The sequence below is a fragment of the Cantharellus anzutake genome, assembly GCF_015039405.1.
Source record: "Cantharellus anzutake strain C23 chromosome Unknown EI90scaffold_8, whole genome shotgun sequence".
Classification (NCBI taxonomy): Eukaryota; Fungi; Basidiomycota; class Agaricomycetes; order Cantharellales; family Hydnaceae; genus Cantharellus; species Cantharellus anzutake.
In genome coordinates, this window is record NW_024066958.1 from 1474918 (window position 1) to 1496154 (window position 21237).

The 21237-nt window shown below is 49.8% G+C and overlaps 8 protein-coding genes across 8 annotated transcripts; 4 read left to right on the plus strand and 4 right to left on the minus strand.

Moving 5' to 3' along the window:
• Window positions 1-140: 140 nt before the first annotated feature.
• EI90DRAFT_2909240 (uncharacterized protein) lies at window positions 141-1953 on the minus strand (the record flags this gene model as incomplete). The annotated part of the gene is made up of 3 exons (XM_039054368.1): window positions 141-887; window positions 958-1584; window positions 1696-1953. The coding sequence occupies 3 exons, from the start codon at window positions 1951-1953 to the stop codon at window positions 141-143; spliced, it is 1632 nt and encodes a 543-aa protein (XP_038920492.1).
• Window positions 1954-2385: 432 nt separating this feature from the next.
• On the plus strand, window positions 2386-6574 carry EI90DRAFT_3151985 (uncharacterized protein). Its single transcript, XM_039065759.1, has 9 exons — window positions 2386-2564; window positions 2624-3284; window positions 3340-3547; window positions 3648-4143; window positions 4219-4891; window positions 4954-5503; window positions 5561-5690; window positions 5779-5837; window positions 5895-6574. The coding sequence occupies exons 2-9, from the start codon at window positions 2716-2718 to the stop codon at window positions 6420-6422; spliced, it is 3213 nt and encodes a 1070-aa protein (XP_038920493.1). The 5' UTR covers window positions 2386-2564; window positions 2624-2715; the 3' UTR covers window positions 6423-6574.
• A 648-nt stretch (window positions 6575-7222) lies between these two features.
• On the minus strand, window positions 7223-8719 carry EI90DRAFT_2561759 (uncharacterized protein). Its single transcript, XM_039053240.1, has 9 exons — window positions 8589-8719; window positions 8327-8448; window positions 8171-8195; window positions 8086-8106; window positions 7934-8026; window positions 7584-7849; window positions 7459-7521; window positions 7340-7405; window positions 7223-7264 (listed from the first exon to the last, which is right to left on the minus strand). The coding sequence occupies exons 2-8, from the start codon at window positions 8330-8332 to the stop codon at window positions 7388-7390; spliced, it is 492 nt and encodes a 163-aa protein (XP_038920494.1). The 5' UTR covers window positions 8333-8448; window positions 8589-8719; the 3' UTR covers window positions 7223-7264; window positions 7340-7387.
• A 230-nt stretch (window positions 8720-8949) lies between these two features.
• EI90DRAFT_2563380 (uncharacterized protein) lies at window positions 8950-11052 on the minus strand. The gene is made up of 5 exons (XM_039053243.1): window positions 10604-11052; window positions 10348-10538; window positions 9539-10286; window positions 9079-9487; window positions 8950-9013 (listed from the first exon to the last, which is right to left on the minus strand). Exons 1-4 carry the CDS (start codon window positions 10973-10975, stop codon window positions 9200-9202), a joined length of 1599 nt encoding a protein of 532 aa, XP_038920495.1. The 5' UTR covers window positions 10976-11052; the 3' UTR covers window positions 8950-9013; window positions 9079-9199.
• Window positions 11053-11077: 25 nt separating this feature from the next.
• Window positions 11078-12474, plus strand: EI90DRAFT_3042231 (uncharacterized protein). Its single transcript, XM_039059165.1, has one exon. The coding sequence runs from the start codon at window positions 11154-11156 to the stop codon at window positions 12285-12287; it is 1134 nt and encodes a 377-aa protein (XP_038920496.1). The 5' UTR covers window positions 11078-11153; the 3' UTR covers window positions 12288-12474.
• EI90DRAFT_3151988 (S-adenosyl-L-methionine-dependent methyltransferase) lies at window positions 12350-15726 on the minus strand (the record flags this gene model as incomplete). Its single annotated transcript, XM_039065760.1, has 14 exons — window positions 12350-12746; window positions 12801-12878; window positions 12929-12980; window positions 13032-13444; window positions 13506-13931; window positions 13998-14354; window positions 14409-14788; window positions 14845-14877; window positions 14930-14986; window positions 15058-15163; window positions 15225-15329; window positions 15382-15476; window positions 15538-15654; window positions 15709-15726. 14 exons carry the CDS (start codon window positions 15724-15726, stop codon window positions 12572-12574), a joined length of 2412 nt encoding a protein of 803 aa, XP_038920497.1. The 3' UTR covers window positions 12350-12571.
• Window positions 15727-18486: 2760 nt separating this feature from the next.
• Window positions 18487-19551, plus strand: EI90DRAFT_2566434 (uncharacterized protein). Its single transcript, XM_039053247.1, has 4 exons — window positions 18487-18518; window positions 18639-19265; window positions 19321-19462; window positions 19529-19551. Exons 2-3 carry the CDS (start codon window positions 18752-18754, stop codon window positions 19323-19325), a joined length of 519 nt encoding a protein of 172 aa, XP_038920498.1. The 5' UTR covers window positions 18487-18518; window positions 18639-18751; the 3' UTR covers window positions 19326-19462; window positions 19529-19551.
• Window positions 19552-20170: 619 nt separating this feature from the next.
• EI90DRAFT_2882947 (uncharacterized protein) lies at window positions 20171-20533 on the plus strand (the record flags this gene model as incomplete). The annotated part of the gene is made up of 1 exon (XM_039053934.1): window positions 20171-20533. A coding segment is annotated over one exon (363 nt), but the record flags the coding sequence as incomplete, so codon positions are not given.
• Between the last annotated feature and the right edge of the window lie 704 nt (window positions 20534-21237).

Consider the following 21237-nt stretch of genomic DNA (forward strand, 5'->3'; position numbering starts at 1 on the left):
TGGGAGCTGGCCCTGGGTTTGCCAATACCCGATTTTTTCGGAATGACGAGTGCTTCACAGACATGATCACTCTTGCACCAATATCACGACACGCTCGGTCATTCAGCTTGAGAGGAGCCTAATATGAACACTAGGCTGGTTCAACTGTTCTGCCCGAGCAACAATGAAAGCTCCTTTGCAGCCTTCCTCCCTTGCATGACACAATCACCCAGACTGACACCCCCAACACCGCTGCCAATAACCCACATCCTACCCTTCCATTCTCCTCTGTTATCCTGCAAGATTTCCCTCAATTCCGCCATCCGATCTAGGTGTCCGGGTGCATACGTGGGGATGCAATTTCTTTGAAGAGTCATATTTGCATGCAGAGGCAGGGGGAGAGAGGATATCGAAAGCGTTGCCGAGAGAGATTGGAGGAGGGGCTGAAGAAGGGAGGAGAGAGGGGGGAGTTGGGGTGGAAGGGGGTGCGGTCCTCCGAGCATTAGCGTGAATCGTGTTAGGTTTTGGGGTTGGTTCAATGTTTGAGAGAGAGGTGGGAGAAAGGGTGGAGGCGAATGGGAATGAGAATGGGGGGACGGCATAGCTGAATCAAATATGACGCCTAAGAGGGAAGGTGAGATGTCTATATGACCCGAATTCGATAAAGGAAAGGAAGAGGCGTAGTCGGATGGAGGTCGAGGAACGAGGTATCCGAAGCCATCTGGGTGGTGTGGTTTTCCTGTAGGTGAGGGAGGGAAGATGAGGTTGATTACAAGAACTGTTGAGGAAGGATTGGCAGTTAAGTGTGGGACAGGGTGGGAGGGATGTAGAGCTTTGTGCAAGACGGGTAGGGGGAGTGCAGAGATGACGTGTGATGCGGTTAATGTTGACGAGTCAGATAAGGTGAGCTGGCACGAAGGTGGAATGCATTAACGATCTCCTGCGAGCCACATCGAGGGTGGGAAAGAGAGCACCTACTTCTATGCCTGTTAATGTTGGTTTTATGGAAGACACGCCTGTGGACGTCCTTATTTCCACGTTGCTCCGGGTAGAGAGCCAGTTCGCTAACGCCCCGGGCAATGTCCTCATGCCATCCTTGAACGTAAACATACTCACATTCTTCATGGTGTCCTTAACGCTTCCTAGCTCAAATCCCTCATCTTCTTCCGCCTTCACGCCCTTCCTGGGAGTGAACATGCTCTTCAGGATCCCCTTCAGGATGCTTCCATTCCCGCGAGTCTCAGCTTCCCAGAGAAAGGGGAAAGTAGCACGAACAGAGAGTGAACGTGCATCTGCGGCATAGATACCATGTACAATAGCACTGAGATAATTCCTAGCAAACTCTTCACCAAAACGACGCTCTACGAGTGAATGCACGGATTCATCACGGATCCCTGTGGGTCTATTTGGTGGGCGTCCTAATTCCGAGAGAACAGAAGGGAGAAGAGCCTGCAGGACAGGATTCGTACTGAATCGTGAGCGGAGAACGGAGGGGATGGAGGAAGGAAGGAGGGTAAGCGGAGGGAAGGAGATGTATCTCGCTTTAGAAGCAGGATGAGATTGAGATACCGTGAGTAAGGAAGTTGTTAGGTCAAGTAGGTTGACCTATGAAGCAGAATCACGGAAAGGGGAAGCCCGTGAGTTTTTGTTTTTGTCATCACCACACCCTTGGGAAATGAAACGAGAGACTTGATATGGTATATTCCGGTCGCTTACCAGTTCTAATAGGGCCAGGTTGTTGGGACGCAGTGTCCTGGGGCCAGTCTCCAGGAGAACGTTTTGTTCAATCCCCACGGTATTGGTTAAAGCATCTGCCCGGAGAAGAGATTTTTGGGAATTGATCCAACCCCCTATCGTGTTCCTTTGTTCTAAAAGGGTGATGCGTGAGGATCCGGGAAGGAAACGTGCTAAATGGAATGCGGTAGAGAGGCCTGTGATGCCTGCACCCAGCACGGTGATGGTGTGGGTTGGCATTTGTCGAGTGAATTGGACAAAGAGTGTTGGTTTCTGTTTGCTTCTTCTCTTCGACTAGATAGAAGATATCTCGCGTAGGGTGAATCTGAGAGTAAGTACTTGTTATAAATCTTGTGTAACAAACTGCCAAAGATGAGATAGAGGCACTTACATATTGATGGCAGTTTGTAATTTGCTGATCGATTTTTGTTCGTGTTACGTAGCATAATCCATTGAAAACGGTGATGATAGTGACTGAACTAGACTTTCGTGTTGTTGCGCCTGTGTATGGTATAGGCGAATCTGGCGAGGATCTAGCCCTTTACTTAATGCATAACAACCACTTGGGCCTTCTTCGATTCTGGATGGGAGAAGATAAAGTCGAATATATATATAAAGCGAAGAATATGGAGTGGAAAGGGAAGCGATTTATTATCAATTGTTCCTATGAGAGGGGAAGATACAATGAGGGGATAACCGTTAGAGACGGCGTCTGATAAGGCTTTGGGCGTCAGAGGTGAGGACTGGAATGTGACACAGAGGGTAATTTTTTGGTGGTTTTTGTGGATGTCCTTGTGGCTGCGGGCCATGTGTACGTTGCCGTGATGGCTGCTTAAGTAATCGCCACTTGTGTGAGTTTTCCCTCAGTTGTTGTTACTTGTCTAGACTCCCGTTAATCGTCGCGGTCCAGACTCAAAGGGGCTTTTCATCTCTCGACGACAGCGCCCTATACACTTGTCATTCATCGGCGTTCTGGACATTAGGATACAATTCTAAACGCTGATGGAGGCTCATCATCACAGCCATCATCGACATCTCCCGCCCCCGACATCCCGACCTCCTCCTCCCCCTCCTCCCCCCCCTCTTCAGCCTTCCTACTCTCCCACTTCACCTGTACAACATTCCCCGACTTACCACCACCATCTCAGTCACTTAGTTCACGCTCCTCATCACCAGCAGCGCTGGGATCATCACCCTCAATCTTCATCGCACCACCATCTGCCCATTCAACCTCCGCCATCTGCTCGCCTGCCGATCAACGACTCCCCTCCTCTCCTTTCCCGGCAGCCCCCGCCACGTCTAGACACCAAACAGAGGGCATCGCACCAACACCAACCTCCCCCGCCGCCGCCGTCTCAATCACAGACGCAGCAGCACCCGAAATTCCCTCAGCCCCAGCAGTACGTGAAGCATGAGCCCCAGCAGCAGCACTCTTTACGAGCACTCCCCGCGCATCATACTTCTTCGTCTACGGCAGCCCCTCCAGTGCTTAGAGAAAAACGACCCCTCCCTGATCGAGATAACGACGACGGAATGCCTCCCACCAGCGATTTCGTAAAGAAGCTATATAGGTCAGTAGCAGCTGTCGGTCATTGATCGCAGATCCGCCCATCTCTCCTCCAATAGAATGCTGGAAGATAACCAGGATGAGGATGTCGTCTCCTGGGGTCCCACTGGCGACTGCTTCATTGTCAAAGACATGAATGAATTCACGCGCATTATCCTCCCTCGCATGTTCAAGCACTCCAACTTCGCCTCCTTCGTCAGACAGCTCAACAAGTATGATTTTCACAAGATCAAGAACATCGTCGAGGACCCTAACCCGGACATGCAGGTCAGTGTCAGGGTCCAAGTCCTCCTTTTGACTGCTCACCGCTGAAATATTCAATCCAATACACTTGCGGGAATATCTTCGGAATTTTTTTTTTGTTCAGAGCTGGACGTTTCAACATCCAGATTTTCAGGCGAATAATCCTGCTGCCCTAGAGAACATCAAGCGCAAAGTCCCTAATGGCCGTAAGCCAACTGGCTCGTCTGCCGGCAAAGGTGCTTCGGTCGGTACATCGGCCCCCATGTCCGCGGTCTCACCGTCTTCAGCACCTTCGCCGGGAGGGGCGAACCTTCCTTCCATATCTTCCGTCAATGCTTCAGTCGTCCCAGCCTCGCCGGAGCTGGCGCCGCTCTCGAATCCGCACCTCGTCGCTCAACAGATCCAAGATGTGCATGATGCCTTCAACAGACGTTTCAGCTCACTCGAGGCAAGGTTCGATGAGTTGTCGAGGAGGTATGAGGACTTGGCTCGGGTGCATGATGATTTGATGACCAAGCATCGAGTCACTCTTAACGAGCTTGGCGATCTTCGACGGAATGCTAATCATCAGGACGGAGTACTGCAACAATTACTGGGTTATTTCGTCCAAGGGCAACACAGTGAGTTTTGACACTTTTTTGACTGATTCAGCTGACAACCGCATGACCCCATTTTTGGTGACACGCGATGGTCAGTGAGGAACACGAATCCCATGAATGGTGGGGCTCCAGCTCCAGCTCCCACAGCTCCCGTTGGGGGTGCCCCTATTGCCGACGAAGGGCAGCAGTATGTCTATCAGCCCCATTTCGTTCATGGTGAGGAAGCGAAAGGGATCATGCTTGCGAACTACACGGAGCAGGAAATTGCTCAGGTTGCATTCGATTCGATGAATGAGATGTCTCGGAGGGCGCAAGAAGCTGGGATGACTTTCGGAAGGACGAGCCCTAGACAGATCACAGCGGGTCCAATGGTTGGGGATGGGTCGGTTCCTCAGGCCGTACCACCACAACAGCCTCCAATGCTCGTAGGGCTCTCCGAGGAGGCAGCTATGCAGAGATTGACCGAGCTTCAAAAAGCTCGAGCTGCGACCCAGCCTGTCCCGAAGATGGTTAGCGTCAATCCGATGGGCATGTATGCACCCCCACCCCATCCCCCACCAGGTGTGGCTCCTCTAGTTAACGGCACCGCTGAGCAAGCGCAGGCTGGATCTCACGTACCTAGTGGAGGCGTTTTTGCTCCTCAAACTCAAGTTGGGGGACCGCTTGGTTATGGCCCGCCGCCCGGTATTGATCCAGGAACCGCAATGACGAGCGGTGATATCAATATGGAACTTCAGAGATATCCGTCTCCTTCCGATCATGCAGGTTTGTCCGTCCTGACGCTTGGCCATCTCGTCCCGCGCGCGTCGTATGAGACGCCTTCCCCCCAAGTAAGGATAGTAATCGGATTATCGAAGTCCCAAGCGACACGCCTGTTCCCCTTCGCACCTCTGCCGTTCCACCCACCGTGAATGGCTTGGCGGCATCAGGTTCAGGTCCAAGGCCAGAGTGGAACTATGGACCTGGTGCGGCAAATGTTGATGTGCCGATGCGTTCTGGGTCGCCTATTATCCCTCCTGCTTCACCTCCCTCGCTCAGCTCGACGGATCCCCGTCCGATCGTTAATTTGGATCACACCTACCCCACACAACCACCCCCGCCACCTCGTTCCACGCGTCCAGCGTCGTCTACTTCACCCGTCACGAAATCTCCGACGTCATCTAGTGGTAAAGACAAGAAGAATACGTTGAGAGTACGGAGGAGTACGTATGTGCCTGGATGGGCTGTTCCTCCTAGGGTGTTACTGGTAGAGGACGACTTGGTGAGCAGGAGGCTGAGTAGCAAGTTCTTGCAGGTGAGCGGATGCACAATTGACGTTGCTGTGGATGGGATTGGTGCCGTGAACAAGATGAATTTGGAGAAGTATGATCTCGTGTTGATGGTGAGTTGCAGTGTCTCTTGGTTGCTCGAATTTGGTGGATTGATGTTTTTTGCCAAGGACATCGTTATGCCCAAGTTGGATGGTATTTCGGCGACAAGCTTGATCAGACAGTTCGATCATATGACGCCGATTATCTCGATGACGAGTAACTCGAAGCCGTCTGAGATCATGACATATTATTCGAGCGGTACGTAGAGCGAAGGAGGAATTTTTCACTCCCTCGTTTTCTTTCCGTCCCTCCGGTGGTGGTGGCTGAGCAGAGGGGGCTCGTTTAGGTATGAACGATATTCTTCCCAAGCCCTTCACTCGTGACGGATTGACACATATCCTTGATGTAAGTGTCAACTTGGAATGACTGGGTTGCAGTGCAAAATGACGCTTCTGCCTCTAGAAACACTTGACGCATCTCAAGCTAATCAAGAATCTTACGACGAGCATTCCTCGCTCGCTTAGCGATAATGAGACTGTCATCTCTGCAACGCTCACTGTACCTCCTGGCTTCACCTCATCTCCCCCATCTCCGTCCGCCATCATGGCTGCCTCTACTCCTCAAGAGACCGTACAGCCCTCTCTCCCGATCGCCACGCTTACCACCACAAACAGTCTTTCACACATTGCTCCACACAGCGCCGTGATGGGTACGGGACAAATTAATCCACTCGAAGGACTCGGTATTGATCCTCAGCAATACCCGGGCATGCTGCAGAAGTTAATTGGGATGACGAGTGATGTGCTCGATGCAATTCCCGGTGAGATGGATTATGGTTCGTTAGGTATGGGGGGGATGAGCGCACCGTTGGATGGGATGGCAATGGCGGCTGATATGGGCACCGTTCCTTCGCCCTCCGTTCTGAAGAGGGAACGAGAAGATGATGATATGAGGAGCGTGAAAAGGAGTCGGTTTGAGGTTATTGAGTGAAGTCTGGACTCTCCCCGCGAACGAAACTCGGAAAACGGAAAAAGAAAGGTTCAAGAGTGTCGTTATCTCTGCGGTGACCGCCATGGTCTCGTGCTTGGATTCCTTTGATGCTATATACCCAGCTTCGCATTTCCCTGCCGATTCGATTCGATTCTGGCCCGATACTGGATCCATTTCGTTGCCCCCCTTAGCATTGATCCGGTTTAATTCCTCTCCGCTCTTTGGTTACTCTCTGCGATCGTGACTCTTTTTCTTGATTGCTGGGCGCGCGCACTGCCTTGTCACTCCACGCCGCTTCGTCTCGCTGTCTGCCCTTGGCCACTGATCGCCAGCTGTGGATCTTTTGCGGATTTGTTACATAGATATATGCGATATCTCCTCACCCTTTGCCGATCTACCCTCACGTATAATTTAGCATCCACTTGCCTTTTTGATTGCTTCATGCTCCTCTTTCTTGTACTTGGAAATATTCCAACTTTTCTACTTTTCTATTCCAATTCTGCGGTTGCCTCCTACCATTGTTTTTCACTTTTCGGATTTTTCAAATTCCACTGTATGTTCTCATGCCCACTGGCTCCATGCCCATGTCCACGTTTACGCACTGCCCTGCCATGTTTACGCTGCTCTCTCGACTTGTCTGTGTGCTCTCATCTTGTCTTCTTTTCCTTGGCGCATGCGCACATTCCTGTTGTTGTCACGTCGGATATATGATACCCACTCCAAATGTTACAAGCTTCAGGTTCTTCCTATTTGTTATCCGAACCGGTCCTTGCCTGCTTTTGCATTCTGTAATACGAATGTACATCCCACACTAGCTTGATACTCTTTCTGGATAACGAGGGCTACGTCAAACTTTGCATTCAGTGGCCTATAAAGGACACGCTGATTGTGATAGATCGAGAGTTATTGTGTCATACGAAGTACATAGTGAGAATTAATTTGAGTCGAGCAATCGAGATTTGAACTCAAAGAAACTTTGCAGCCTTGAAGAGTCTTGAGTTACCGCGGATAACGTACGTTAGTCGTTTTAACTTACAAGGTTGACGACGGACCCTTCAACCCCACCGCCCCCAATACCCAACGTACTCTTCAATTTCGCCTACAGAGACGATAATGTTAAAAGGTCTGATCGAAGGGTCGAAAAATCAAACAATGATGTACCTGAAAAAGAAACTTCGAGACTGTTAAAGCAGCACTGTTGACAGCATCTTGCTTGCTTCCTTCATTAGACCCTTGAGAATCGAACAAATTGGCAGCCTCGCTCATAGCGAATCCGACCAGTTGAGATTGCGAAGATCCGCTTCCACCACCTCCAGTAAAGACCTTCAAAGCTTGAACGGCGGCGGCAGAGCCAAGGGAGGACGCGTCGAGAGAAGCACTCTTCTGGCCATACGCTTGATTATGAGTTTCTTTTACAGCATCCTCGTCTAGAGGTTGTTTGTGTTCGTCCTGTTGGATGTTAGCCAGCACAGTGGGCACCACTCAGCTGCAATGACAAACCGTCGATTGACCCTTCACGAAGTGCAATGCGGCTGAGAATAGTCCCGTGTCTCCCGAATTTCTGGAATTGGTTTGAGCTGTAGAGACAGCACTCGTATGATCATCTGGTTCAGGAAGATAAGGGTTCAAAGTAAAGACGAGATAAGGGTGTTCTAAACCTTACATGAAGGTCGGGCCTCCTCGTCTGTGTGTTGAATGAAAATCTGAGCAAGGGATTCTTCCAACTAGAGGTCCCATCGAACACTCACCGTTTCCCAGAAAAGCACCGATACCCTGCGTTATGAAATCCTGATAATGATGCCCAACAACTCGTCAGAAAACGGAGGAAATGTCAGAGCAGGACGATACGCTACGGTGCTCTTGGTTAGTGGCAAGCCTATGGTGTTTGGAAGGGAACGTACTACGGCCATGATCGTTCTCCCGTCAATGAAGGTCCTTATCTGACCTTAACACCGATAACAATGCGGTCATGACCACCTTATATAATAAGAATGTAACAATATTATTGGCTGGACTCTGGATCCGTCTGTTGGGCGTTGGTGTCCACACATGCAAACAGGGGCACATGCGATGTGCATTGAAACATCGGTGAGATGAATCGCACATCCGGTATTACAGCATTGTCAAAGTCAGGACCTCAAGTCCGTGAGGCTCGATTGCACTTACCACATCCTAATTTCACTCCTCCCTGTGCTTCATTCGGCCACTCGCATTGGTAGCTTTCGGGATGGTGGCCTTCGCGGCCCCGCCCCTTCGGTGGGGAAGGGGAACTGCCATGCCGCCTCTTGTTCATCAAGGCACCTGTCTGGCTCGCCGGTATGCAGCCTCACACCAACGCCACCCCCAATAGCGTCGTGTTTCTGGGATCGAATATGCAGCTACCTGCGTACGGTAGGAGGTTGTGTTACACCGCGCGCAAGACATTCACCCACAGCACCTTCACTAGTTTACGGCAAATATAACTTGGTTATATTGCGGCATCAACGCGAAGTGAATTAGTGATGAGTCTTTGTTACGTGGTTATCGCATTTCCGGTCAGAAGATATCAAAACTTTTCAACGTTCTTAGGACCCTCGATCCTCCTGCCAAATCTATACTCAGATTTAAGCACCGATGAGTTCCCAGATAAAAGCGCAGAACAATTTTCATGTCTCACCCCAAAGAATCTTCGACGATCCATGAGTGGTATCCCCCTGCAAGAGGTGAGATCCAAAGTGTTCAAAAGTGGGCATGCATCAATGATTTCCTTCAAGGCATCGCCTGCGGAAAGCAGTTAGTCACACCAAGCAAAGTCGGGGGGCTGTAATCTCACTAGATATCTTCGTCTTTGATATGTTGAGGGACCTCAGCCGTCTGCAAGACGAGATGAACGGGACTGCTCCGTCATCTACAGATGTACTGGCCAAATTCAGATGTTCGAGGCATGAGGTGTTGTCATCCCATTCTTCCGGATAGGCATCATTTTCGCTAGCGATCCGTGCATGAGGGGGTGGAGTATCCGGCTGAGGCAACAGTCCTTCTAAGGTATCAGACGTAACTCCCTTAAGAGATGCAAGGTTGAGTTCCTGCAGTTACCTATTCGTCAGACTGAGATTGCAGGTCGACTGTCCACGTACTCGACAGTATCGTCCAAGCTTCCTCACGAAATACTGCAAGGCTGGCCCCTCAAGGCGGCTATTCCCCGCCAGATTCACGTTCTCTAACGGAACGCGTACAGGTGGCCACGCGTTACTGGATTCACCGGAGAGTCGTGAGGTAAGGAGCGCGAGATCACGATCCCTCAAGATAGTAGGGTTTTCCTGGCCCCCTATTCCACCAATCGATAACGTACGAAGGGAAGGAAAGTTGGCAACGAAATGCACCAAGCCTGCAGATCCGGGTTTCAACGGGATCGCTGTCAAGTTCAACTTCTCCAAATCCGGTAGCGAAAGCGGCCGAATTGGATGCTCTAAAAAGCGACTGGGAGACAATGACGTCACTTTAGTGAATGATGCGTCCAATCGACGAAGGGCTGGAAAATGCCCTAACAGTGAAATGAGTGGAAGATCCGGAGTCGCGATGTAACGGAGCTTTAAAGATGTGAGACAGGTTGAAACAATGCCCGGTTCGCTTCTAGCGAGGGAGGCAAGAAACTGAGGAGTCTGAAAAAGCCGCCAGTCATCATATATCAAGAACCGATTCGGCAAATCACTTGCAATTTTAGGAACTGCAGCAATCTTAAACACTTCCAGTTTCTTACACGAGACAAGTAATCGACCAAGAGATGCAGCGGTGGGCGTCGTGTGATTCAAATTTACAACACGGAGCTGATGACACGATTTTGTGATAGCACCAACCGTTCGCTCGCCGACTTTAGTGCACCCCCTGGCAAGCGTGCACAAAATGAGTTCGATCATGGGGTAGAGGAAAGGAGTTAGACACCGACTTCAAGACTAACGTCTCTAAGCATGGCAAACTTGGAAAAATAGACGCGAAAGTCGCGTCAGAAAACTTGTCGAAACCGCGCAAACTAAGTGAAGTAAGCTGGCTTCCGGCCCTTTGAATGCCCGTTATTGTGTGTTTGTTCACGCCCGTCAAAGTGCTATCCAGTGCGACGGAGGGCGGCCTAAGAAAATACTAAATTGCAGGCAATTTCGTATTAGCCTTGATGAGGTTGTGTGGGACAAGTTGAACCAACGGACGGCAGAAATAAATCCGTTGCTCATGAATGTGGGTCGGTACTTCTTCAAATCATCAACGAGGCGCGCGAGAATGGTGTCTGGGAGGATTCGCAGATACTGTGCGGCATGCCTCTGGTTTTCTTCACTCCCTAAGAGTGTTGAGAAATAGAAGGCAAAGCGTTTCGACGCTAGGCTAGCTAAAGAAGGCGTCGCAGCGCGCCTTCTCTGGGGTGGACGAGTTGACACTGAAGTCGCATTGATAATGGAGTCCGTGGCGGGGGCTTGGGAGTTCGCAACGTCATACTCTGGGTTGAACGCAGCAAAATCCCCTGCAAGGCGCCTCCGCTTCTTTGAAGGGACGGACAAGTAGCCTGATGAGCTTCGTTTGGGCATTTGTGCGTAATTTGAGACTGCTTGGGTATGTGTTTTATACAAGTCACGAGCGAGTTAATGCGGTTCCGAGAGAGAAAGCGTGGGAACTGACGCTGGAAACCTGCGAGTCACGGTTCCGGGATGTCACTGTGCCTAACTTACATAACTCTTCGCCCCAAACCAATTGCGAGCTCCTGCAATGAGTGCAGCGATCCCCATACACGACATTCCAACCAGCACTCCCGCCAGGTCTATTTCGCGATCCAGTTCCTTGGTACGCCGTGGCTCCCCGCTTGCACGTTCCTTCGATCCATCCGAATTAGACGACACCGCGACCGACGAGTCACACGAAAATGCATCACCCCATCGAAGGACCGCTTTTCTTCCCGGCCATCATCGTCACCACTCTGCTGGCCTTCTCGATGCCTCCTATATATCTTCTTCTCCTCCGCTGACCGGCTCCTACCTCACCTCGCTTCTCAACGGACGCATAGCCTCTTCAAGCAACCATACAACCACATTCAAACTTCATCTTTCAGCTTCTGCTTCTCTTGAAGCAACCAAGCATAAAGCAAAGCCCAAACCCCTCCAACTCATATTCCACTCGATATGGTACGACATAACTGGGCCTTACACCGCTACCATAGACGTCTCAGAACACCTTCGGGAGCAAAATGAAACAAACAGCTCCGCAGAGACCTCCAATGATCCTACTGTCGGCGATTACCTCCTCCCTTCGTCGAAGGGTCAGATTCAGCTAATCATTTCCAACGAAATGGGGACCCTAATTAAGATGTTCACCATTTCATACGACTTCACTTCCATAAAGAAATCTGGAACTCAAATGATTCGCCGGCAAGTTTGGTGCACACGGGTAAAGCGCTCGTCACCAGTCCCAACTGACAAGGACACCGAACGGAATGGGGTCTCTACACCGCCCAGCGGACAACCGTTACAGGATACAATCCGGTACGCCGCCCAACTGCATTTTGCTTGCCGGGCCTTTCCCGCTCCACGCCGCAACCCGAGAGCTTCCGATGCGATAGAAAGTCCTTCTGGTCACGTTCAGCTAGAAGGGACCTCGGCCGAGACTTCCACAAGTGTGTTCCCCGTTGACATGGAGGTAGAGGATACGAACAACATGGTGCCCGCCCAGGCATTATCAACGGGACCAGCTTTGTCATCGCTGCCAGCCAAATCGAAACCAGGCCGGAGCAGGGTCAGGAAGTTTTACCTTACGGGAACCATCCGACTTGTTTTCAATTCTCGACCACCCGAGGATGACGAGGAGTTGGTAATGACGACGGACAGCACCGACATTTTCGCTCCATAGAACGTAGTCCCAGCCTCTACTTCTACACGAACAACCCCATATTAATCGGCGTTACGCATTGCATCCCCAGCTCCATCGCAAATCACAATGCCATATGAAGACCATCCATAATGTAGAGTCTATCTTCCCATTTACTGTGCCAGTTCAAGATCTACTTCAATGCGAGGCGCATGTACCTATACGTTTCTATTAATTAGGAGTTGCCATTGTGAGCGTTGATTGGTAATTTGTCGATTCTTAAGTGAACTCGCCGCCATGTCAATTTTCTCCATTCCTGTCCTCATTTACCGAGATGGTCTCGTCGCCAACATCTTCGGCTGAAGCCACAGCTTGAATAGTCTTACCCTCGCTTTTCTTTTGTTTCTTGAGTTGTTCCTCCTTTCCGAATGGGGTGAAATCTTCTCCAAACACGCGCAGGCACAATGCGCTACGGACAAAAAAAAACACGAACAATAAGAACTGTTCAGTAAGAATCGATCGATACACAAAACAAGGATCGACGAAGCATCACACCTTTTTGTATGTTTATCAGCCATGAGCGCTGTTGACTTCGGCGAGATCCACAAAGGAAGCAGCAGTGGGTGACGAAGACTGGACGGAAATGAAGAAAGGAACAAATGTTAAGATGCGAATACACTCACGAATGACCTGACCATTCGCCTGGGAGAAATCGGACAAGATAGCTGCCTGTTGCTGAGCAGGAGATGAGTCTCATCATTGAGCCACCAGATGCCCTGTAATAACCTTTGGATTTAACACGTTCGCGAAACTCCTCGTCATAGCTATTGATCAGTGGATAATAGCTCCGAAGCATAGCCTCAAGCTCCTTTAATCCCGCATCCACACTCCCTTCCGTCTCGTCGACGAATGGCAAAACGGTCTGGATGCCGTCGCTGACGAATCGATATGGACTTTTCGTCTGTCCATCTTCACCATCCTTCTCACTTGCTCGAGAACCAACTTCCTGTCGCACAAATAGCTTGACGCCAGCGTTGATAAGCCTCAATCGTTTGTAGTCATTATTCTCGATGATATCCTTCACTAAAGCGTTGGAAAAGTACAACGACTTCGGTCGCTCAGATGCTAGCTCAGCGGTAGCGCTTCTCGCGAAGAGTTGGGAGGAAGGGAAGATTGAGGGGTTGATGTGTGTGACGGAACTAAAGAGATGGAATGGTGAGTAGTAGATAGTGTTATTCAATCTAAGTAAAGGAGACTCACAGGCATTTTTGTATGTGTTCGTTGTCTGCTTGTAAATACGTGTAAGGCACCTCGTTGAAACTTCTCCCACCATCATTGGGCTTGGTGGCCTTTTCTTCCCCGTCATCCCCTATCATTCTGACGGGTTCCCTAAGGGTGTCTACGCCGACTTCAGGCAGGATTTCATCGAACTCAACATCCACTTCCTCTCCCTGCAGAGGTGGCTCCGGTAACGCAATCGGCTGGAGTTCAACCCCCAATACTGAGGGAATCCCAGCAGTCTTGGCTTTTTTCTGGCTATCGACAGCCACTACGGTGGATAAGTTGCTAACTGTTCGTTTGAGCGGATTGGGATTTAGAAGCGAATCTCCTGCCGATGCATTCTTCCTCGCAAGGATAGCTACAAAGAACCCCCCAGAATCCTGGAGGTGAGGATATATCCTGATACTGGTAATTTACGAATCACTATCAGTGGGAGTCTCTGGAATCCTCCCAAGGACAAAAAGTACTAACCAATTTTGTAATCCCAAATCCTTCGCATTCGGGGGGGTAAACATCGTTTGCGAGTGCTTTGCGTGCCCTTTGGCCTTCTCCTCATCAGTCCAGTATGCTTGATATTCCTCCCAAGTTTTTGCGAAATTAGTCAGGCTCTTATCAATGGCGACATTCCATTGAAGCATTCCCGGTCTGCGTTCGAGTCCTGGGAGCCATAACGAGACGTCTAGAATCTCGAACTCGCCAGGATATTGATTTAGCGCTGCTGCCAAGACTGCTTCGTTCTCAATTGGATTCAGTGAACAGGTCGAGTACACAAGGCGGCCGGAAGGAGCGAGGAGCCGCATGCCCCGAAGTAAAATTCTCAGCTGAAGGCTAGGTTAGAGATCAGTGGGATCGCGACGTTCGAAACACAAAGTCTCGACATACACGTGAAGCCCCATTGCATTATTAGTCTGCCACCCATTCCAAATCTGCAAATTCTTTCTTATGGTCCCATCCCCACTACATGGTACGTCACATAGTATTCTGTCGAAGAGCAATACGTTCGCTCTACCTTTCCCTTTCCCGAGAGTTGGGATAGTGCCGAAGGCAGGGTCTTTTTGGGCTTTTAGTCGGGATGACGAAGGGGGTAGCTTTAAAGATGGGAATAGTGAGGCATCCAAGTTGGTGACCATCAAAGAAGGCGACGGCAAGCGGGAGGACTGATGCACGAGCATGTGCGACCTTTTGTTGTCACTATCGTTAGCGATGACGACTCCAGAAGGCATGTCCGTGCCGGAATGGAGTGCTTCCAGCAATTGGGCAGTCTAAATATTCAACAAATCAACAATCACACAACGCTGTTTCTAGCAAAAGGACGCACCTTGGAACCAGGTGCCGCACACATATCGAGGACCTAAAGCTTCATTAGTCGGGACTTTGAGTCAGTGATCCCTCTAAATCCTTACAGTATGATGCGGCTCGACGTCGAGAAGAAGGGTGGAATCATGCTGACAGCTTCCTGCCTTGATATGTTACCCTATGTACAATCATTCAGACAAACCCTACCCGCGGGCAAACCAACTTCCTCACATACCGACTGAGTTTCGTAAACAAGAAAGTTTTGAAACTTCCTGAATTCAGGGGACTTGCGGACTACAGCTTTCGTGACATTCAGCTGCCAGGCGAAACGATCGGGATACCTAAGAAGCACTTTGTCAGAATTTCCGAGTAACAGGTGCTTATAACTTAGTGAAGATGCACCAAGGAAGCTGAGTGGGCGCAGGGACAGGCTGATCTTCCCAGGTGATACCAGTCAACTGAGGAACGTATGTTTGTCTAATCACATCGTTAAGCTCGCGTGCTGTCCTATGTAACCATTCGATCTGAATCACTTGTTTAACACACGGCTGCCACGTACGTTCGGTTCCCAGTCAGTCTGAAAGTGGTAGGAAGTGGTTCTCTCAATGAGCTCATGAACGCGCCCCATTCCCATTCAGGTATAATCTGTTGGATCTGCAAGGGAAAAACTAAATCAGCCAATCCATCCATTGCTCATTCACACAGTGCGCCTTACTTTATAATAAATCTCAAACCTTTCGTTCGTCTTCTCGACAACAAACTTTTCTCGATCGTGATACTTTGGCTTGCCATCATTCTCCTGAGCGGGCCCTCCCCTGTCCTTGCCTCTCTGCTAACTCAACTTCATAAGCATCCCGGGAAAGATTCCCCATGGACATGATTCTACCTTGCGCCCTCTGGCCATCGCTATCCTACGGAAATGAGTGGACGCAGACTGCCGATGGGTAGAATTACGTCATGCAGCATGCGTGAACCATTTCTCGCTTTCTTATTCTGATGCGTCTTCAACCACAATGATTGCACTCGTCTGCAAACAGCGCTCAGGCAAACAGGAGCACGGCGTCGCGCGTTGCGAAGCTAAGTATCCAGACCAGCCAGCTTCCCTCGGAGATTAGAATTGTTAGTAGCTTGGAGGCGCCCGAGATCACCATGTTGTTTTCGTCCTTTAGTTTGGGTAGCGGCGTGGCCATTACATGAGAGGTGTTCATGTCTTGGGGCCATTCTTTTCGTGCACATTTCCTCGATGGCTTGCCAGATTTCCCTTCCTCTGTTGTGGGGGCACTCGAACAGGATGTGATTCATTGATTCTACGACTCCACATCCAGTGCATCTTGCTCTCAGTTCATAACCTGGTTTCTTCTCCCGGAATTGTCGGATTTGTGCGTATTATGGATCATTTCCATATGAAGACTCTGGGCTTGGGGTTTTCTATTCCACGTAGTTCTGCTCTCGCATGATACTGAAATATAACCTTGCCTCAAAGGTCATCTCATGAAGTGAGGGTGTGCCCGTGGTGGTTGGACCTTTAAGGGTCCGGTGGGTGACCAGGAATGTCTGTCTACGCCCCGCCTCCTATGCTCAAGAAGACGCCGTGGCTCATGTTTCCCCCACTTCGGGACCTGAAGCTTTATGATCATCGACGCTGCGACAGTCGAGAATGATGACATGGAAAATTGCCTGGCTACTGCACATTTTGGACACGATCGTGAATGGCAGGTAATGCTTGTGCATCTAGTTTAAATGTTGGAGCTTACAGTGTAAGGCTCTTTCTCCGATGGTCACTTTGTTCCATGTTCGTCATTTTACCACGAAAAGCTCAAATTCGAGCTTCTGGCGCAGGTTCCAACTTCGATGGGCAGGTTAAATGAATGCGAGATCCCGCCGATCATTCTCACTGGCTCATTGAGAACATCCCGTACCTGGGGGCACTACCCTCTAATTCAGCTGTAGCGGAAGATTCCTCTTAAGTGTAAATATGTGTTCGGCAGTGCTGCGGGCGAGTCTCGCGCTAAGAAGCGTGCTATCGCGAATTCCGTTGGCTCCCCGGGTGCAGACGGTCCTTCCACAGTTCCCAGAACGATGGGGTTTTTGCGCGGACTCTTCTTCGGGTTCTAATTATGACGAGCCTGCGGCTACTGATGGAAAAGAATTGGCGACTCACCTGCCTCTGCGGGGGGACAAAGATGATAGGAAACGAAAACGAAAAAAGAGCAATCGTCTGAAGGTCCAAGTGTTAGAATTCTTGGTATTATGGTGTTCGCTATGACCAACTCACGTTTGGTGATGTTGAGTCGTGTGGCGTTTAGATTTACACCTATTGCCTTTCTTGGTGGCGTCCGTGCCAAAGTCAGTGCGCATTCATAGCGCCTGACTATAAAAGAACAATTTTTCACAACCCAACCTTTCCTCAGTTCACGTACAACGGGACTGAGGTGTGTTGGTTATCTCTTGTTCATCGTCCATAAAACGTGTATCTAATATTCGTACACCAGCGACAACATCGCTAGTGATTACTCTAATATACATTTAGTTCACGCATAGCGGACTGAGCGACAACATCGCTAGTCCAACATTTCGTCTTATACCAAGAATAAGTTTTTTGCAGTCTCCTGCCCCTATATCTCTATGCCATGGATTCACAAGGCGGTGGGGGAGTTGTGTTGTACAGGATCGCATGTATTTCTGATTGTGTTGTCTGTCGTGCGTCAATCAAGTGAGCCTGGGATTAGCTACTTCAGAGGTCGCGGCGTGGCCGGGTGGCATGACTAGCCGAAGGCTCGTCGACATACGATGAATATCTGGGAGCAAATGGGCGAACTAACGAACTACTGACTTTAACTGGCAATGCTAGCACAATTCCACCGTGCCCAACCCTGCATTCTCAGTAGCTGCGTTGTTGGGTGAGGAGCGACCACCACTGCTCCGATATCACGATGATGGGAAGAAAACTGAGTGAGCCCTTGATTCTTTCAGATGTTTCAACACTCGGTTCGGAACTTATTTGTCCGAAATAACAAGATTACATCATATCTCATCAAAGGTCATCAGCTAATGACAAGCGTTGGCCCTCAAACTAATATTGTGTCATGCATGGTAAGCGATTGACCACTAGGATCAGAGAATAAGCGGTTTAGTTCGAAAATGACCAGCGTGCATGCGAGTGGGCTTCTTTCGTGCCTTTCTCGCGCGTCAGTGCAGATACGGGACTTTGTGCTCGTCCGCCATGGACCGCAGCATAAAGGGCCCCTGGAAGAATTTCTTCGGTGGCACTTTCGTCGGGAATGGACGCTGCTTAAACCAAGTCATTTACACGCTCACAAGTTTTTTCGGGATGCCCACAATGCCTGTCATCCTTTGTTACAAGCGTTTCCGTCAGGATGATGAATGGACTCGGCGTGAACCCGCAATCAACAATCAGTGCCTGGAGTCTGCCACCTAACCTTAACTTCGAACTGCCTCAAGATGTCTCAACCATGATGTTGGTCACCATCGCACTCTCCACCTCTCGCGCTATGCACTAACCAGTTGAGATGCCCTGCATTTGTATCGCCGAACAGCAACAACACTCCGTTTTGCAGCTCCAAGGAATCCTCTCAACCGCGCCCTTCTGCCATATTTCATGTCTAAAAGTGTTTAAAGAGCACACGCTACGCATGTCAGGTGTCTCTACGCAGTAGGGGCCTGTGAAGTGGGAAAGTGCGTGTCAATAAACCGAGTCGGACATTGCGGCTCTGCAATTTCCCAAACGAAGTTCGACAGGAGTACTTGCTTTACATATTGAGTCCTGTGTAACCAATTGATTTATGATTCATCCAGCTTCCTTCTAGCATTTTCATACACATCATGTGCATGCGGCGCGCAAATTCACTACCAGTGTCCCCTGTTCACCCTTCCACACGAGCATCATCTCCAGTTACCGCACTGGCGCAATGTCTGAAAAAAATACACTCAAGATTATTCGTCCTCGCAACAAAGGAAAGCGTCTCGCTCCCGGCTCATCTTCGCAAACATCACGTCCCTTGACCCCTTCGGAGTCCCCTGTTCCGCATGTCACTGGTCCCGAGATATCCTCTGATCATGACAACACCCACCGCGATCAGTTCAGAGTGCCGGCAGGGCCTTCTTGTCTCGAGCCTGCAGTAGCTGCTCAGACTGTACAGGCTTCCGGCGGTCACCGCAGCGATCCAAGGGAACCAGCGTCTTCCACGGGCCGCAGATCGAGGAAGATCGGCCGAAAATTTACTCCAAATCGTAGCAAGCCTAGCACTCCCGATCTTGTTGAACAGTCGAGACCATCCACACCCTCCCTCCGACCATCCGCTGATGATACAGTGCTTCCTTCATCTCCTCTCACCCCTACCGGAAATATTGATGACCTTCTTGAGGCATCTGGGATGCATGCCACGCCCCGCAGCCACCCGAACGTTCACGCACAGTTGGACTGTGAGGGTATCAGCGTTTCTGGCCTATCTAAACTCACGATCACACCATCGGCTAGCTTAGGGAGTGATCGAAAAAACGTAATCATTGGCGCGATAACGCTGGTTCTGCAAACTGCAGCCGAGGCTCTTAAGTTGGCCCCGGTTCCGGGTCTTGACGCAATTCCGAGTTTACTTCTAACGTGGCTTCAGGTTTACGAGGTTAGCTAGTCTTTCTGTTTCCGTGATAGAAGAGGACATATCATTCCCTCGATCTCATGTGCGCAGACTGTTGGTGGGAACGATGATGATCTTCAAGGATTGAATAACGACATTCAAAGGGCTTATGTCACCATTCTGCAGCCACTCGAGCTGTCAACGGATCAAATCCCTCGCGAGGTAGTTCAGTTAATTAAAAGATTTCACTTGTAGGTTCACATACTCCCACAACCGCTGCTCTTTTAATCCGGGAATCCTATCGGCAGGGCTCTGAAAAAGCAGATAAACGAGATCGAGTTGCTCAAAAGTCAAAATCGGGTGAAGAGAATGTTCTTAGCGCGTGAAATTGTCAAGAGGATAAACGGTGTGAAGGCATGTATAAATGACGCCCTTAACTCGTTTGCAGTTCGTCTTCATCAGAGCTCCCAAGCCGTTAATTTGACTGACTGATATGCGCTGTGCAATAGACGCAGGCAACTACTTTAACGCTACTTCGCACAATTGAAGCATCGGTGAAATGTATGTTATTTCGCTCTTTCCAATATTGGGCTCTTTCATCAATGCTACAATCTTTCAGCAAAACTTGAGCAGCTTCCACGGGTTGCGGCCGAGCACACCTACGTGAAGAGCAAGTCAAAGTGTTTTCCAAGTACACGAGTCCAAATACAAACATCCCTTCTCAATCATCTGAAGGGGGCCGGAAATCGATTTGTCTGGCTCCGTGGGTCTCCGGGAACCGGGAAGACGGCGGTATCTATGAGCATCGCATCGATGCTTGAGAAGGAAGGCACTCTTGCAGCCTCTTTCTTTTGGGACAAAAATCAAAGAGGGACGGGCCTCGATTCTCTGGAGAAGTTCCCTTCTACACTGGCACGTCAACTTGCGATCTTCAATGGAGACTTCAAGGTCTCGCTCGTCAAACGCCTTCGAGAGCCGAATTCGGAGTTGGTTCTGAGTCTTCTTCTGGAGGACCAAATGAGGACTTTGATTCTTGAGCCGATGAATGATCTCAAGGGCATATTGTCTGTAGGTGAAAAACGCTTCGCCATCGTCTTGGATGGTTTAGATGAATGTGGAGATCCAGTGGCACTTGGGACTCTAATGAACCTTGTACTTGTGCTTGACGAGCTGCCTTCAGCGTTTTCCATACTGGTCAGTTCTCGTCCTGAACCTCAAGTTGTTTCAGCTTGGGATGAATCTCAGGCTCGGGGCCATGTCATCCCATGTGAAGACATGGATAAGGTTGCAACAGATGAGACTTTTGACACGATCCGGCTTATGGTAACGGATGGACTTAACGACTGCATCAGAAAGTCGCGGTGGAAACCATCGATGGACGATCTTGATGCCTTCGCTCTGGCTTGCCGTGGTTTGCCTGTCATGGCCTCGATCCGGATACGGGAAGTTCGGTCTCGGACTCAAAGAGGTTCTGTCCTCAAATTAGAGTTTCAATACCTTCTCAACCTCCGAGACGCACCCAAGGATCTCAATGAGGAGTACTTGCGAATAATGCGACGGGCCTTTAGGCCTGACTCGTCAAGTATGCTTCCACATGTAGTGAAGAATTACCGTCAAGTAGTTGGGATGGTCATTGCTGCGCAAGATCCGCTTAGTGTTTACAGCATGTCGCATCTCTTGGGAATTTCGGACGATGAGATCTATGCAATACTGGATCCTATCAGCTCGATAATTGACATCCACGCAAATGTCAGATTCTATCATGCGACGGCGAAGGAATTTATCATGGGAAACCCCATAGGCGAGGAAGAAGACAAGGT

Excerpts from the sequence above, each read along its gene's own strand:
- EI90DRAFT_3042231 (XM_039059165.1), top strand. The coding sequence starts at position 11,154 with ATGAGTGCAGCGATCCCCATACACGACATTCCAACCAGCACTCCCGCC.
- EI90DRAFT_2566434 (XM_039053247.1), top strand. The coding sequence starts at position 18,752 with ATGTCTGAAAAAAATACACTCAAGATTATTCGTCCTCGCAACAAAGGA.
- EI90DRAFT_2561759 (XM_039053240.1), bottom strand. Across the intron at positions 8,107-8,170 it reads CGGTGCTTTTCTGGGAAACG|ACGAGGAGGCCCGACCTTCA; the intron begins GTGAGTGTTCGA and ends TTCAACACACAG. Across the intron at positions 7,850-7,933 it reads CGCATTGCACTTCGTGAAGG|ACGAGGATGCTGTAAAAGAA; the intron begins GTCAATCGACGG and ends AACAACCTCTAG.
- EI90DRAFT_3151985 (XM_039065759.1), top strand. The coding sequence starts at position 2,716 with ATGGAGGCTCATCATCACAGCCATCATCGACATCTCCCGCCCCCGACA. Across the intron at positions 3,548-3,647 it reads ACCCTAACCCGGACATGCAG|AGCTGGACGTTTCAACATCC; the intron begins GTCAGTGTCAGG and ends TTTTTTGTTCAG. Across the intron at positions 5,691-5,778 it reads CATGACATATTATTCGAGCG|GTATGAACGATATTCTTCCC; the intron begins GTACGTAGAGCG and ends GGGCTCGTTTAG.
- EI90DRAFT_2563380 (XM_039053243.1), bottom strand. The coding sequence starts at position 10,975 with ATGCCCAAACGAAGCTCATCAGGCTACTTGTCCGTCCCTTCAAAGAAG. Across the intron at positions 10,539-10,603 it reads GCAACGGATTTATTTCTGCC|TATTTTCTTAGGCCGCCCTC; the intron begins GTCCGTTGGTTC and ends CCTGCAATTTAG. Across the intron at positions 9,488-9,538 it reads AGCTTGGACGATACTGTCGA|GAACTCAACCTTGCATCTCT; the intron begins GTACGTGGACAG and ends AGGTAACTGCAG.